General features: G+C 41.0%; 1 protein-coding gene across 2 annotated transcripts in view; it reads right to left on the bottom strand.

The window, feature by feature from the left end:
- Positions 1 to 19,512, bottom strand: part of STARD5 (StAR related lipid transfer domain containing 5) — a 172,367-nt gene that overhangs the window by 66,912 nt on the left and 85,943 nt on the right. Inside the window, exon 1 of one of the 2 annotated variants that reach the window (XM_069766112.1) lies at positions 1,616 to 1,941. The exons of the other annotated variant lie outside the window; for it this stretch is intronic. Coding sequence (XP_069622213.1) covers positions 1,616 to 1,705 — 90 coding nt within the window. The 5' untranslated portion in view covers positions 1,706 to 1,941. Of the gene's footprint in view, positions 1 to 1,615; positions 1,942 to 19,512 lie in introns of those variants that run through there. 2 annotated transcript variants of the gene reach the window in all.

Genomic DNA, 19,512 nt, shown 5'->3' with positions numbered 1-19,512 from the left:
GCCCAGCCAGTGATAGATGAGTCTGCTGGTACATTGACCCATAACGCAACATTCCCCGTGCACGCTACACAACAACATTGTGACCCTGCTGAAAGTCAGGTTGCTCTTCCCGCATACCATACCACCTTACACGGGGACAAAGAGGAAGGTGCAGATGAAAGTGCAGGTTCCTTCATCAGGTGGGGGGAGGAATACTAGTTGGCGACGTCACTGGCACAGGGCCTCTCATAGTACGCAAAAGTGTTGCTGCCGGTGGGAGGCGCCCCCGCCGTGCAAACACACCGCTGTACTTTGAGGGGCCCTGTGCCAGTGCCAATGCCAACGAGTGGGCCCCCCCTGCTTGCTCAGGTTCACAGCACTTGCAAAGTTGAAATACTTACCTCTCCCTGCTCCACTGCCGTGACGTGGTCCAGATTTCCTGGGCCCACTAATTACTTGAACCAGCCCTACCCACCACAACTTTAGCCAAATGACCCCCAATTTCAAATGCCTTCCAATTATTATAAGGTAAATTACGCTTGACAAGCTTCATTAAGAAGAATGGATGGTTTTGACATTAAAATGGGCACTCTAGGTGTTTTCCTGGCCCCCACTCACTGCCGACTATGCTGCCCCATTGACTTGCATTGGGTTTCGTGTTTCGGTCGATCCCGACTTTACATCATAATCGGCCGATTTCACTCGACCCGACTTTTGAGATAGTCGGGTTTCGCGAAACCCGGCTCGACTCTAAAAAGGTCAAGGTCGCTCAACTCTACTCGTAAGGGTATGTTCGCACGTTGGGTTTTTTTGTGCATTTTTTTTAACCTGTGCTTTACAATACCGGCTACGTCTATGGGATTTCAGAAATCTCATGCACACCGCTTGTTTTTTTTCATCCTCAGTATTCTGTGCAAAACCTTGGATTTTACAGAATAGAGCATGTCACGTCTTTCAGCGTTTTTCATCCATTGAAAGCAATGGGTGGTGAAAAAAACACAGAAAAAAAACGCAGTAATCAGGTATTGCTGCGTTTTTGGTGCCAAAACCTGATTTATTTATTTATTTATTTTTTTTTTGGGGGGGGGGACTAGACAAATGTAGCATGACAAAAACACAGCAAAAAAAAGGCACTAAAAACACAGCTAAAAACGCAACATAAAATAAGCAAAACCTTTCTTACTGACAAGAGAGCGGGTGGCGGAAATAAATGCACCAAAAATGGAATGTGTGAATATAGTTTGAGGAAAACGTCAATGAAGATACAGTAGTATATAGATGAGATATACTGTATATGGGAGCGATGATGGATGGATGGATGGATGGATAAATAATACATAGATAGATGACCTCAGCCGCGCTCCCCCTGCAGGAAGTGTTCAGTATTACAGCTAGGAACATCGGATTCCATTTCCGCGATGAGTCAGTTTATTAACCCCCTCGCACCCGGCCGGCTTCTCGAACAGAAGATAGCGCAGATGTACTACAGTACAGACCTGAGCCCCCCACTCCCACTGTTGTCAGACTGCCGCGCTCAGCATGCCCTACTCCTTGTGGCCATATACCAGGTCATGACATGCTGGGCGCAGTAGTTCCCCTCAGAGCAGGAGGATGCCGCAGCTATGCCTTTGCTTACAGTTTTCTTGCAGAGCTTCCACCCCGCCTCGTCCTTGCTGTAGGAGAGCAGCTTTTCAGCCGCGGTAGTGGCCGCCTCCGTGTAGTCCATGGTGTGAGGAGGCTCAGGTGCCGGTAATGGTGGAGGCGCCGGGAACAGCTGGAGGAGGCGGCTCTGCGGCACGTCCGTCCCCTCACCTCATGTCTCCGCGCCTCCTCCACACCAGGGCTGGACGCCAGGCCTCAGCTCCATAACTGCCAAGGCTCCTCACTGCCGACCGTGGCCCCGTACTGGTGATACGTGGCAATGGCGGCAGTCACCGCATCATTACACGGGTGTGAGGGAAAGCAGGGGGTGTGATGTGTCCACTACAGGACCGTCCTATGGGGTCTAGCGGTGAGAGGAAACGAAAGTGTACACTAAGTATATAAGAAATGGCAACACCCACCATGTGTAATATCTACTATGTACAATGCCCACCATGTGTAATATCTACCATGTACAATGCCCACCATGTGTAATATCTACCATGTACAATGCCCACCATGTGTAATATCTACCATGTACAATGCCCACCATGTGTAATATCTACTATGTACAATGCCCACCATGTGTAATATCTACCATGTACAATGCCCACCATGTGTAATATCTACCAGGTACAATGCCCACCATGTGTAATATCTACTATGTACAATGCCCACCATGTGTAATATCTACCATGTACAATGCCCACCATGTGTAATATCTACCATGTACAATGCCCACCATGTGTAATATCTACCATGTACAATACCCACCATGTGTAATATCTACTATGTACAATGCCCACCATGTGTAATATCTACCATGTACAATGCCCACCATGTGTAATATCTACCATGTACAATGCCCACCATGTGTAATATCTACTATGTACAATGCCCACCATGTGTAATATCTACCATGTACAATGCCCACCATGTGTAATATCTACCATGTACAATACCCACCATGTGTAATATCTACTATGTACAATGCCCATGTGTAATATCTACCATGTACAATGCCCACCATGTGTAATATCTACCATGTGTAATATCTACCATGTACAATGCCCATGTGTAATATCTACCATGTACAATGCCCATGTGTAATATCTACCATGTACAATACCCACCATGTGTAATATCTACCATGTGTAATATCTACCATGTACAATGCCCATGTGTAATATCTACCATGTACAATGCCCATGTGTAATATCTACTATGTACAATGCCCACCATGTGTAATATCTACCATGTACAATGCCCATGTGTAATATGTACTATGTACAATGCCCACCATGTGTAATATCTACCATGTACAATGCCCATGTGTAATATCTACTATGTACAATGCCCACCATGTGTAATATCTACCATGTACAATGCCCATGTGTAATATCTACTATGTACAATACCCACCATGTGTAATATCTACTATGTACAATATCCACCATGTGTAATATCTGCCATGTACAATACCCATGTGTAATATCTGCCATGTACAATACCCACCATGTGTAATATCTACTATGTACAATGCCCACCATGTGTAATATCTACCATGTACAATGCCCATGTGTAATATCTACTATGTACAATACCCATGTGTAATATCTGCCATGTACAATACCCACCATGTGAAATATCTACCATGTACAATGCCCACCATGTGTAATATCTACTATGTACAATACCCACCATGTGTAATATCTGCCATGTACAATACCCATGTGTAATATCTGCCATGTACAATACCCACCATGTGTAATATCTGCCATGTACAATACCCACCATGTGTAATATCTGCCATGTACAATACCCACCATGTGTAATATCTGCCATGTACAATGCCCACCATGTGTAATATCTACCATGTACAATGCCCACCATGTGTAATATCTACTAGGATCTAGGAGCAACATGGCAGATGTGACAACCTACATGGTGAGCTGTAGCATGTGCTACATGTTCACAGATCGACCAGAAGAATCCAATTTCACCTGTCAGAAGTGTAGACTAGTGGCCCTTTTAGAAGAAAAGGTGCGGGGTCTGGAAGAAAGAATAGCAACTTTGAAACTCATCAAAGAGAATGAAGACTTTCTAGACAGAACAGAAGCATCTCTACTGGTCACAGAAGGTGCAAAAAGTGTCAGAGAACCTCCAAAAGCAGATGAGTGGAAGCATGTGACCAAAAGAAGCAAGAAGACCATGGAGAAATCACCAACCACACAACTGAAGAACCGATATCAAATCTTTGTAGAGGATGAAGATGGCACACCTAAGAATGAAGCAATACCAGCAAGCAAAAAAGAAAAGGGCACACAGCAACAAGTGACAGCAAAAAGTACAGCCAAGAAGCAACGAAGAGTGGTGGTGGTGGGAGACTCACTACTGAGAGGCACAGAAGCAGCCATCTGCAGACCGGACATAACTACAAGAGAAGTATGCTGCCTTCCAGGTGCGATGATCAAGGATGTGACCGATAGGATACCAAAGCTCTTCAGCTCCAAGGACGTCCACCCATTTCTTCTGATACATGTTGGCACCAATGACACGGCAAGGAAGGACCTACCGACAATCTGCAAGGACTTTGAAGAGTTGGGGAAGAAAGTAAAGGAACTGGATGCACAGGTAGTTTTTTCTTCTATCCTTCCAGTAGACGGGCATGGCACCAGGAGATGGAACAGGATCCTTGATGCAAACAACTGGCTAAGACGATGGTGCAGACAACAAGGATTTGGATTCCTGGACCACGGTGTGAATTACTGGTATGATGGACTCCTCGCCAGAGACGGACTACACCTCAACAAACCTGGGAAACACATATTCGCCAGAAGACTCGCTACACTCATCAGGAGGGCGTTAAACTAGAAGAAGAGGGGACGGGAAGAAAAACATTAGACTCGTACAAAGACGACCCAGGAAAACATACTCAGAAGGGAAGTAAGAACATTTCTAAAACAATCCAGAGTGAGGAGATTGGAACAAAACAAAATCCTCTAAACTGCATGCTCGCAAACGCCAGAAGCCTGACAAACAAGATGGAAGAACTAGAAGCAGAAATATCTACAGGTAACTTTGACATAGTGGGAATAACCGAGACATGGTTAGATGAAAGCTATGACTGGGCAGTTAACTTACAGGGTTACAGTCTGTTTAGAAAGGATCGTAAAAATCGGAGAGGAGGAGGGGTTTGTCTCTATGTAAAGTCTTGTCTAAAGTCCACTTTAAGGGAGGATATTAGCGAAGGGAATGAAGATGTCGAGTCCATATGGGTTGAAATTCATGGAGGGAAAAATGGTAACAAAATTCTCATTGGGGTCTGTTACAAACCCCCAAATATAACAGAAAGCATGGAAAGTCTACTTCTAAAGCAGATAGATGAAGCTGCAACCGATAATGAGGTCCTGGTTATGGGGGACTTTAACTACCCGGATATTAACTGGGAAACAGAAACCTGTGAAACCCATAAAGGCAACAGGTTTCTGCTAATAACCAAGAAAAATTATCTTTCACAATTGGTGCAGAATCCAACCAGAGGAGCAGCACTTTTAGACCTAATACTATCTAATAGACCTGACAGAATAACAAATCTGCAGGTGGTTGGGCATTTAGGAAATAGCGACCACAATATTGTGCAGTTTCACCTGTCTTTCACTAGGGGGACTTGTCAGGGAGTCACAAAAACATTGAACTTTAGGAAGGCAAAGTTTGAACAGCTTAGAGATGCCCTTAATCTGGTAGACTGGGACAATATCCTCAGAAATGAGAATACAGATAATAAATGGGAAATGTTTAAGAACATCCTAAATAGGCAGTGTAAGCGGTTTATACCTTGTGGGAATAAAAGGACTAGAAATAGGAAAAACCCAATGTGGCTAAACAAAGAAGTAAGACAGGCAATTAACAGTAAAAAGAAAGCATTTGCACTACTAAAGCAGGATGGCACCATTGAAGCTCTAAAAAACTATAGGGAGAAAAATACTTTATCTAAAAAACTAATTAAAGCTGCCAAAAAGGAAACAGAGAAGCACATTGCTAAGGAGAGTAAAACTAATCCCAAACTGTTCTTCAACTATATCAATAGTAAAAGAATAAAAACTGAAAATGTAGGCCCCTTAAAAAATAGTGAGGAAAGAATGGTTGTAGATGACGAGGAAAAAGCTAACATATTAAACACCTTCTTCTCCACGGTATTCACGGTGGAAAATGAAATGCTAGGTGAAATCCCAAGAAACAATGAAAACCCTATATTAAGGGTCACCAATCTAACCCAAGAAGAGGTGCGAAACCGGCTAAATAAGATTAAAATAGATAAATCTCCGGGTCCGGATGGCATACACCCACGAGTACTAAGAGAACTAAGTAATGTAATAGATAAACCATTATTTCTTATTTTTAGTGACTCTATAGCGACAGGGTCTGTTCCGCAGGACTGGCGCATAGCAAATGTGGTGCCAATATTCAAAAAGGGCTCTAAAAGTGAACCTGGAAATTATAGGCCAGTAAGTCTAACCTCTATTGTTGGTAAAATATTTGAAGGGTTTCTGAGGGATGTTATTCTGGATTATCTCAATTAGAATAACTGTTTAACTCCATATCAGCATGGGTTTATGAGAAATCGCTCCTGTCAAACCAATCTAATCAGTTTTTATGAAGAGGTAAGCTATAGACTGGACCACGGTGAGTCATTGGACGTGGTATATCTCGAATTTTCCAAAGCGTTTGATACCGTGCCGCACAAGAGGTTGGTACACAAAATGAGAATGCTTGGTCTGGGGGAAAATGTGTGTAAATGGGTTAGTAACTGGCTTAGTGATAGAAAGCAGAGGGTGGTTATAAATGGTATAGTCTCTAACTGGGTCGCTGTGACCAGTGGGGTACCGCAGGGGTCAGTATTGGGACCTGTTCTCTTCAACATATTCATTAATGATCTGGTAGAAGGTTTACACAGTAAAATATCGATATTTGCAGATGATACAAAACTATGTAAAGCAGTTAATACAAGAGAAGATAGTATTCTGCTACAGATGGATCTGGGTAAGTTGGAAACTTGGGCTGAAAGGTGGCAGATGAGGTTTAACAATGATAAATGTAAGGTTATACACATGGGAAGAGGGAATCAATATCACCATTACACACTGAACGGGAAACCACTGGGTAAATCTGACAGGGAGAAGGACTTGGGGATCCTAGTTAATGATAAACTTACCTGGAGCAGCCAGTGCCAGGCAGCAGCTGCCAAGGCAAACAGGATCATGGGGTGCATTAAAAGAGGTCTGGATACACATGATGAGAGCATTATACTGCCTCTGTACAAATCCCTAGTTAGACCGCACATGGAGTACTGTGTCCAGTTTTGGGCACCGGTGCTCAGGAAGGATATAATGGAACTAGAGAGAGTACAAAGGAGGGCAACAAAATTAATAAAGGGGATGGGAGAACTACAATACCCAGATAGATTAGCGAAATTAGGATTATTTAGTCTAGAAAAAAGACGACTGAGGGGCGATCTAATAACCATGTATAAGTATATAAGGGGACAATACAAATATCTCGCTGAGGATCTGTTTATACCAAGGAAGGTGACGGGCACAAGGGGGCATTCTTTGCGTCTGGAGGAGAGAAGGTTTTTCCACCAACATAGAAGAGGATTCTTTACTGTTAGGGCAGTGAGAATCTGGAATTGCTTACCTGAGGAGGTGGTGATGGCGAACTCAGTCGAGGGGTTCAAGAGAGGCCTGGATGTCTTCCTGGAGCAGAACAATATTGTATCATACAATTATTAGGTTCTGTAAAAGGACGTAGATCTGGGGATTTATTATGACGGAATATAGGCTGAACTGGATGGACAAATGTCTTTTTTCGGCCTTACTAACTATGTTACTATGTTACTATGTTACTATACCCACCATGTGTAATATCTACTATGTACAATACCCATGTGTAATATCTGCCATGTACAATACCCACCATGTGTAATATCTGCCATGTACAATACCCACCATGTGTAATATCTACCATGTACAATGCCCACCATGTGTAATATCTACCATGTACAATACCCACCATGTGTAATATCTACCATGTACAATGCCCACCATGTGTAATATCTACTATGTACAATACCCACCATGTGTAATATCTACTATGTACAATACCCATGTGTAATATCTGCCATGTACAATACCCACCATGTGTAATATCTGCCATGTACAATACCCACCATGTGTAATATCTACCATGTACAATGCCCACCATGTGTAATATCTACTATGTACAATGCCCACCATGTGTAATATCTACTATGTACAATACCCACCATGTGTAATATCTACTATGTACAATACACATGTGTAATATCTGCCATGTACAATACCCACCATGTGTAATATCTACTATGTACAATGCCCACCATGTGTAATATCTACCATGTACAATGCCCACCATGTGTAATATCTACTATGTACAATGCCCACCATGTGTAATATCTACTATGTACAATGCCCACCATGTGTAATATCTACCATGTACAATGCCCACCATGTGTAATATCTACCATGTACAATGCCCACCATGTGTAATATCTACCATGTACAATGCCCACCATGTGTAATATCTACCATGTACAATACCCATGTGTAATATCTGCCATGTACAATACCCACCATGTGTAATATCTACCATGTACAATGCCCATGTGTAATATCTACTATGTACAATGCCCATGTGTAATATCTACCATGTACAATGCCCACCATGTGTAATATCTACCATGTACAATACCCACCATGTGTAATATCTACCATGTGTAATATCTACCATGTACAATGCCCATGTGTAATATCTACTATGTACAATGCCCACCATGTGTAATATCTGCCATGTACAATGCCCACCATGTGTAAGATCTACCATGTACAATGCCCATGTGTAATATCTGCCATGTACAATGCCCACCATGTGTAATATCTGCCATGTACAATGCCCACCATGTGTAATATCTGCCATATACAATGCCCATGTGTAATATCTACTATGTACAATACCCACCATGTGTAATATCTGCCATATACACTACCCACCGTGTGTAATATCCGCCATATACAATGCCCATGTGTAATATCTGCCATGTAAAACACCCACCATGTGTAATATCTGCCATATACAATACCCACCATGTGTAATATCTACTATGTACAATACCCACCATGTGTAATATCCGCCATATACAATGCCCACCATGTGTAATATCCGCCATATACAATACCCACCATGTGTAATATCCGCCATATACAATACCCACCATGTGTAATATCTACCATGTACAATGCCCACCGTGTGTAATATCTACCATGTACAATGCCCATGTGTAATATCTGCCATGTACAATGCCCACCATGTGTAATATCTGCCATGTACAATGCCCATGTGTAATATCTGCCATGTACAATGCCCACCATGTGTAATATCTGCCATGTACAATGCCCACCATGTGTAATATCTGCCATATACAATACCCACCATGTGTAATATCTACCATGTACAATGCCCATGTGTAATATCCGCCATATACAATACCCACCATATACAATGCCCACCATGTGTAATATCTGCCATATACAATACCCACCATGTGTAATATCTACCATATACAATACCCATGTGCAATGTCTACCATGTACAATATCCACCATGTGTAATACCTACCATGTACAATGCCCACCATGTGTAATATCTACCATGTACAATGCCCATGTGTAATATCTACTATGTACAATGCCCACCATGTGTAATATCTACCATGTACAATGCCCACCATGTGTAATATCTACCATGTACAATGCCCACCATGTGTAATATCTACCATGTACAATGCCCACCATGTGTAATATCTACTATGTACAATGCCCACCATGTGTAATATCTACCATGTACAATGCCCACCATGTGTAATATCTACCATGTACAATGCCCACCATGTGTAATATCTACCATGTACAATGCCCACCATGTGTAATATCTACTATGTACAATGCCCACCATGTGTAATATCTACCATGTACAATACCCACCATGTGTAATATCTACCATGTACAATGCCCACCATGTGTAATATCTACCATGTACAATGCCCACCATGTGTAATATCTACTATGTACAATGCCCACCATGTGTAATATCTACCATGTACAATGCCCACCATGTGTAATATCTACCATGTACAATGCCCACCATGTGTAATATCTACCATGTACAATGCCCACCATGTGTAATATCTACCATGTACAATGCCCACCATGTGTAATATCTACTATGTACAATGCCCACCATGTGTAATATCTACCATGTACAACACCCACCATGTGTAATATCTACCATGTACAATACCCACCATGTGTAATATCTACTATGTACAATGCCCACCATGTGTAATATCTACTATGTACAATGCCCATGTGTAATATCTACCATGTACAATGCCCACCATGTGTAATATCTACCATGTGTAATATCTACCATGTACAATGCCCATGTGTAATATCTACCATGTACAATGCCCACCATGTGTAATATCTACTATGTACAATGCCCACCATGTGTAATATCTACTATGTACAATGCCCACCATGTGTAATATCTACCATGTACAATGCCCATGTGTAATATCTACCATGTACAATGCCCACCATGTGTAATATCTACTATGTACAATGCCCACCATGTGTAATATCTACTATGTACAATGCCCACCATGTGTAATATCTACCATGTACAATGCCCACCATGTGTAATATCTACCATGTACAATACCCACCATGTGTAATATCTACCATGTACAATGCCCACCATGTGTAATATCTACTATGTACAATGCCCACCATGTGTAATATCTACTATGTACAATGCCCACCATGTGTAATATCTACCATGTACAATGCCCACCATGTGTAATATCTACCATGTACAATGCCCACCATGTGTAATATCTACCATGTACAATACCCACCATGTGTAATATCTACTATGTACAATACCCACCATGTGTAATATCTACTATGTACAATGCCCACCATGTGTAATATCTACTATGTACAATGCCCATGTGTAATATCTACCATGTACAATGCCCACCATGTGTAATATCTACCATGTGTAATATCTACCATGTACAATGCCAATGTGTAATATCTACCATGTACAATGCCCATGTGTAATATCTACCATGTACAATGCCCACCATGTGTAATATCTACCATGTACAATGCCCACCATGTGTAATATCTACTATGTACAATGCCCACCATGTGTAATATCTACCATGTACAATGCCCACCATGTGTAATATCTACCATGTACAATGCCCACCATGTGTAATATCTACCATGTACAATGCCCACCATGTGTAATATCTACTATGTACAATGCCCACCATGTGTAATATCTACCATGTACAATACCCACCATGTGTAATATCTACCATGTACAATGCCCACCATGTGTAATATCTACCATGTACAATGCCCACCATGTGTAATATCTACTATGTACAATGCCCACCATGTGTAATATCTACCATGTACAATGCCCACCATGTGTAATATCTACCATGTACAATGCCCACCATGTGTAATATCTACCATGTACAATGCCCACCATGTGTAATATCTACTATGTACAATGCCCACCATGTGTAATATCTACCATGTACAATACCCACCATGTGTAATATCTACCATGTACAATGCCCACCATGTGTAATATCTACCATGTACAATGCCCACCATGTGTAATATCTACTATGTACAATGCCCACCATGTGTAATATCTACCATGTGTAATATCTACCATGTACAATGCCAATGTGTAATATCTACCATGTACAATGCCCATGTGTAATATCTACCATGTACAATGCCCACCATGTGTAATATCTACCATGTACAATGCCCACCATGTGTAATATCTACTATGTACAATGCCCACCATGTGTAATATTTACCATGTACAATGCCCACCATGTGTAATATCTACCATGTACAATGCCCACCATGTGTAATATCTACCATGTACAATGCCCACCATGTGTAATATCTACTATGTACAATGCCCACCATGTGTAATATCTACCATGTACAATACCCACCATGTGTAATATCTACCATGTACAATGCCCACCATGTGTAATATCTACCATGTACAATGCCCACCATGTGTAATATCTACTATGTACAATGCCCACCATGTGTAATATCTACCATGTACAATGCCCACCATGTGTAATATCTACCATGTACAATGCCCACCATGTGTAATATCTACCATGTACAATGCCCACCATGTGTAATATCTACTATGTACAATGCCCACCATGTGTAATATCTACTATGTACAATGCCCACCATGTGTAATATCTACCATGTACAATGCCCACCATGTGTAATATCTACCATGTACAATGCCCACCATGTGTAATATCTACCATGTACAACACCCACCATGTGTAATATCTACCATGTACAATACCCACCATGTGTAATATCTACTATGTACAATGCCCACCATGTGTAATATCTACTATGTACAATGCCCATGTGTAATATCTACCATGTACAATGCCCACCATGTGTAATATCTACCATGTGTAATATCTACCATGTACAATGCCCATGTGTAATATCTACCATGTACAATGCCCACCATGTGTAATATCTACTATGTACAATGCCCACCATGTGTAATATCTACCATGTACAATGCCCACCATGTGTAATATCTACCATGTACAATACCCACCATGTGTAATATCTACCATGTACAATGCCCACCATGTGTAATATCTACTATGTACAATGCCCACCATGTGTAATATCTACTATGTACAATGCCCACCATGTGTAATATCTACCATGTACAATGCCCACCATGTGTAATATCTACCATGTACAATGCCCACCATGTGTAATATCTACCATGTACAATACCCACCATGTGTAATATCTACTATGTACAATACCCACCATGTGTAATATCTACTATGTACAATGCCCACCATGTGTAATATCTACTATGTACAATGCCCATGTGTAATATCTACCATGTACAATGCCCACCATGTGTAATATCTACCATGTGTAATATCTACCATGTACAATGCCAATGTGTAATATCTACCATGTACAATGCCCATGTGTAATATCTACCATGTACAATACCCACCATGTGTAATATCTACCATGTGTAATATCTACCATGTACAATGCCCATGTGTAATATCTACCATGTACAATGCCCATGTGTAATATCTACTATGTACAATGCCCACCATGTGTAATATCTACCATGTACAATGCCCATGTGTAATATGTACTATGTACAATGCCCACCATGTGTAATATCTACCATGTACAATGCCCATGTGTAATATCTACTATGTACAATGCCCACCATGTGTAATATCTACCATGTACAATGCCCATGTGTAATATCTACTATGTACAATACCCACCATGTGTAATATCTACTATGTACAATATCCACCATGTGTAATATCTGCCATGTACAATACCCATGTGTAATATCTGCCATGTACAATACCCACCATGTGTAATATCTACTATGTACAATGCCCACCATGTGTAATATCTACCATGTACAATGCCCATGTGTAATATCTACTATGTACAATACCCATGTGTAATATCTGCCATGTACAATACCCACCATGTGAAATATCTACCATGTACAATGCCCACCATGTGTAATATCTACTATGTACAATACCCACCATGTGTAATATCTGCCATGTACAATACCCATGTGTAATATCTGCCATGTACAATACCCACCATGTGTAATATCTGCCATGTACAATACCCACCATGTGTAATATCTGCCATGTACAATACCCACCATGTGTAATATCTGCCATGTACAATGCCCACCATGTGTAATATCTACCATGTACAATGCCCACCATGTGTAATATCTACTAGGATCTAGGAGCAACATGGCAGATGTGACAACCTACATGGTGAGCTGTAGCATGTGCTACATGTTCACAGATCGACCAGAAGAATCCAATTTCACCTGTCAGAAGTGTAGACTAGTGGCCCTTTTAGAAGAAAAGGTGCGGGGTCTGGAAGAAAGAATAGCAACTTTGAAACTCATCAAAGAGAATGAAGACTTTCTAGACAGAACAGAAGCATCTCTACTGGTCACAGAAGGTGCAAAAAGTGTCAGAGAACCTCCAAAAGCAGATGAGTGGAAGCATGTGACCAAAAGAAGCAAGAAGACCATGGAGAAATCACCAACCACACAACTGAAGAACCGATATCAAATCTTTGTAGAGGATGAAGATGGCACACCTAAGAATGAAGCAATACCAGCAAGCAAAAAAGAAAAGGGCACACAGCAACAAGTGACAGCAAAAAGTACAGCCAAGAAGCAACGAAGAGTGGTGGTGGTGGGAGACTCACTACTGAGAGGCACAGAAGCAGCCATCTGCAGACCGGACATAACTACAAGAGAAGTATGCTGCCTTCCAGGTGCGATGATCAAGGATGTGACCGATAGGATACCAAAGCTCTTCAGCTCCAAGGACGTCCACCCATTTCTTCTGATACATGTTGGCACCAATGACACGGCAAGGAAGGACCTACCGACAATCTGCAAGGACTTTGAAGAGTTGGGGAAGAAAGTAAAGGAACTGGATGCACAGGTAGTTTTTTCTTCTATCCTTCCAGTAGACGGGCATGGCACCAGGAGATGGAACAGGATCCTTGATGCAAACAACTGGCTAAGACGATGGTGCAGACAACAAGGATTTGGATTCCTGGACCACGGTGTGAATTACTGGTATGATGGACTCCTCGCCAGAGACGGACTACACCTCAACAAACCTGGGAAACACATATTCGCCAGAAGACTCGCTACACTCATCAGGAGGGCGTTAAACTAGAAGAAGAGGGGACGGGAAGAAAAACATTAGACTCGTACAAAGACGACCCAGGAAAACATACTCAGAAGGGAAGTAAGAACATTTCTAAAACAATCCACAGTGAGGAGATTGGAACAAAACAAAATCCTCTAAACTGCATGCTCGCAAACGCCAGAAGCCTGACAAACAAGATGGAAGAACTAGAAGCAGAAATATCTACAGGTAACTTTGACATAGTGGGAATAACCGAGACATGGTTAGATGAAAGCTATGACTGGGCAGTTAACTTACAGGGTTACAGTCTGTTTAGAAAGGATCGTAAAAATCGGAGAGGAGGAGGGGTTTGTCTCTATGTAAAGTCTTGTCTAAAGTCCACTTTAAGGGAGGATATTAGCGAAGGGAATGAAGATGTCGAGTCCATATGGGTTGAAATTCATGGAGGGAAAAATGGTAACAAAATTCTCATTGGGGTCTGTTACAAACCCCCAAATATAACAGAAAGCATGGAAAGTCTACTTCTAAAGCAGATAGATGAAGCTGCAACCGATAATGAGGTCCTGGTTATGGGGGACTTTAACTACCCGGATATTAACTGGGAAACAGAAACCTGTGAAACCCATAAAGGCAACAGGTTTCTGCTAATAACCAAGAAAAATTATCTTTCACAATTGGTGCAGAATCCAACCAGAGGAGCAGCACTTTTAGACCTAATACTATCTAATAGACCTGACAGAATAACAAATCTGCAGGTGGTTGGGCATTTAGGAAATAGCGACCACAATATTGTGCAGTTTCACCTGTCTTTCACTAGGGGGACTTGTCAGGGAGTCACAAAAACATTGAACTTTAGGAAGGCAAAGTTTGAACAGCTTAGAGATGCCCTTAATCTGGTAGACTGGGACAATATCCTCAGAAATGAGAATACAGATAATAAATGGGAAATGTTTAAGAACATCCTAAATAGGCAGTGTAAGCGGTTTATACCTTGTGGGAATAAAAGGACTAGAAATAGGAAAAACCCAATGTGGCTAAACAAAGAAGTAAGACAGGCAATTAACAGTAAAAAGAAAGCATTTGCACTACTAAAGCAGGATGGCACCATTGAAGCTCTAAAAAACTATAGGGAGAAAAATACTTTATCTAAAAAACTAATTAAAGCTGCCAAAAAGGAAACAGAGAAGCACATTGCTAAGGAGAGTAAAACTAATCCCAAACTGTTCTTCAACTATATCAATAGTAAAAGAATAAAAACTGAAAATGTAGGCCCCTTAAAAAATAGTGAGGAAAGAATGGTTGTAGATGACGAGGAAAAAGCTAACATATTAAACACCTTCTTCTCCACGGTATTCACGGTGGAAAATGAAATGCTAGGTGAAATCCCAAGAAACAATGAAAACCCTATATTAAGGGTCACCAATCTAACCCAAGAAGAGGTGCGAAACCGGCTAAATAAGATTAAAATAGATAAATCTCCGGGTCCGGATGGCATACACCCACGAGTACTAAGAGAACTAAGTAATGTAATAGATAAACCATTATTTCTTATTTTTAGTGACTCTATAGCGACAGGGTCTGTTCCGCAGGACTGGCGCATAGCAAATGTGGTGCCAATATTCAAAAAGGGCTCTAAAAGTGAACCTGGAAATTATAGGCCAGTAAGTCTAACCTCTATTGTTGGTAAAATATTTGAAGGGTTTCTGAGGGATGTTATTCTGGATTATCTCAATTAGAATAACTGTTTAACTCCATATCAGCATGGGTTTATGAGAAATCACTCCTGTCAAACCAATCTAATCAGTTTTTATGAAGAGGTAAGCTATAGACTGGACCACGGTGAGTCATTGGACGTGGTATATCTCGATTTTTCCAAAGCGTTTGATACCGTGCCGCACAAGAGGTTGGTACACAAAATGAGAATGCTTGGTCTGGGGGAAAATGTGTGTAAATGGGTTAGTAACTGGCTTAGTGATAGAAAGCAGAGGGTGGTTATAAATGGTATAGTCTCTAACTGGGTCGCTGTGACCAGTGGGGTACCGCAGGGGTCAGTATTGGGACCTGTTCTCTTCAACATATTCATTAATGATCTGGTAGAAGGTTTACACAGTAAAATATCGATATTTGCAGATGATACAAAACTATGTAAAGCAGTTAATACAAGAGAAGATAGTATTCTGCTACAGATGGATCTGGGTAAGTTGGAAACTTGGGCTGAAAGGTGGCAGATGAGGTTTAACAATGATAAATGTAAGGTTATACACATGGGAAGAGGGAATCAATATCACCATTACACACTGAACGGGAAACCACTGGGTAAATCTGACAGGGAGAAGGACTTGGGGATCCTAGTTAATGATAAACTTACCTGGAGCAGCCAGTGCCAGGCAGCAGCTGCCAAGGCAAACAGGATCATGGGGTGCATTAAAAGAGGTCTGGATACACATGATGAGAGCATTATACTGCCTCTGTACAAATCCCTAGTTAGACCGCACATGGAGTACTGTGTCCAGTTTTGGGCACCGGTGCTCAGGAAGGATATAATGGAACTAGAGAGAGTACAAAGGAGGGCAACAAAATTAATAAAGGGGATGGGAGAACTACAATACCCAGATAGATTAGCGAAATTAGGATTATTTAGTCTAGAAAAAAGACGACTGAGGGGCGATCTAATAACCATGTATAAGTATATAAGGGGACAATACAAATATCTCGCTGAGGATCTGTTTATACCAAGGAAGGTGACGGGCACAAGGGGGCATTCTTTGCGTCTGGAGGAGAGAAGGTTTTTCCACCAACATAGAAGAGGATTCTTTACTGTTAGGGCAGTGAGAATCTGGAATTGCTTGCCTGAGGAGGTGGTGATGGCGAACTCAGTCGAGGGGTTCAAGAGAGGCCTGGATGTCTTCCTGGAGCAGAACAATATTGTATCATACAATTATTAGGTTCTGTAAAAGGACGTAGATCTGGGGATTTATTATGACGGAATATAGGCTGAACTGGATGGACAAATGTCTTTTTTCGGCCTTACTAACTATGTTACTATGTTACTATGTTACTATACCCACCATGTGTAATATCTACTATGTACAATACCCATGTGTAATATCTGCCATGTACAATACCCACCATGTGTAATATCTGCCATGTACAATACACACCATGTGTAATATCTACCATGTACAATGCCCACCATGTGTAATATCTACCATGTACAATACCCACCATGTGTAATATCTACCATGTACAATGCCCACCATGTGTAATATCTACTATGTACAATACCCACCATGTGTAATATCTACTATGTACAATACCCATGTGTAATATCTGCCATGTACAATACCCACCATGTGTAATATCTGCCATGTACAATACCCACCATGTGTAATATCTACCATGTACAATGCCCACCATGTGTAATATCTACTATGTACAATGCCCACCATGTGTAATATCTACTATGTACAATACCCACCATGTGTAATATCTACTATGTACAATACACATGTGTAATATCTGCCATGTACAATACCCACCATGTGTAATATCTACCATGTACAATGCCCACCATGTGTAATATCTACTATGTACAATGCCCACCATGTGTAATATCTACTATGTACAATGCCCACCATGTGTAATATCTACCATGTACAATGCCCACCATGTGTAATATCTACCATGTACAATGCCCACCATGTGTAATATCTACCATGTACAATGCCCACCATGTGTAATATCTACCATGTACAATACCCATGTGTAATATCTGCCATGTACAATACCCACCATGTGTAATATCTACTATGTACAATGCCCATGTGTAATATCTACTATGTACAATGCCCATGTGTAATATCTACCATGTACAATGCCCACCATGTGTAATATCTACCATGTACAATACCCACCATGTGTAATATCTACCATGTGTAATATCTACCATGTACAATGCCCATGTGTAATATCTACCATGTACAATGCCCATGTGTAATATCTACCATGTACAATGCCCATGTGTAATATCTACTATGTACAATGCCCACCATGTGTAATATCTACCATGTACAATGCCCATGTGTAATATCTACCATGTACAATGCCCACCATGTGTAATATCTACCATGTACAATGCCCATGTGTAATATGTACTATGTACAATGCCCACCATGTGTAATATCTACCATGTACAATGCCCATGTGTAATATCTACTATGTACAATGCCCACCATGTGTAATATCTACCATGTACAATGCCCATGTGTAATATCTACTATGTACAATACCCACCATGTGTAATATCTACTATGTACAATATCCACCATGTGTAATATCTGCCATGTACAATACCCATGTGTAATATCTGCCATGTACAATACCCACCATGTGTAATATCTACTATGTACAATGCCCACCATGTGTAATATCTACCATGTACAATGCCCATGTGTAATATCTACTATGTACAATACCCATGTGTAATATCTGCCATGTACAATACCCACCATGTGTAATATCTACCATGTACAATGCCCACCATGTGTAATATCTACTATGTACAATACCCACCATGTGTAATATCTGCCATGTACAATACCCATGTGTAATATCTGCCATGTACAATACCCACCATGTGTAATATCTGCCATGTACAATACCCACCATGTGTAATATCTGCCATGTACAATGCCCACCATGTGTAATATCTACCATGTACAATGCCCACCATGTGTAATATCTACTATGTACAATACCCACCATGTGTAATATCTACTATGTACAATACCCATGTGTAATATCTGCCATGTACAATACCCACCATGTGTAATATCTGCCATGTACAATACCCACCATGTGTAATATCTACCATGTACAATGCCCACCATGTGTAATATCTACCATGTACAATACCCACCATGTGTAATATCTACCATGTACAATGCCCACCATGT

The sequence above is a fragment of the Ranitomeya imitator genome, chromosome 4, assembly GCF_032444005.1.
Source record: "Ranitomeya imitator isolate aRanImi1 chromosome 4, aRanImi1.pri, whole genome shotgun sequence".
NCBI classification, from domain to species: Eukaryota; Metazoa; Chordata; class Amphibia; order Anura; family Dendrobatidae; genus Ranitomeya; species Ranitomeya imitator.
The sequence above is the reverse complement of the archived record's forward strand: the minus strand, read 5'-3'. Positions and strand labels throughout refer to the sequence as shown.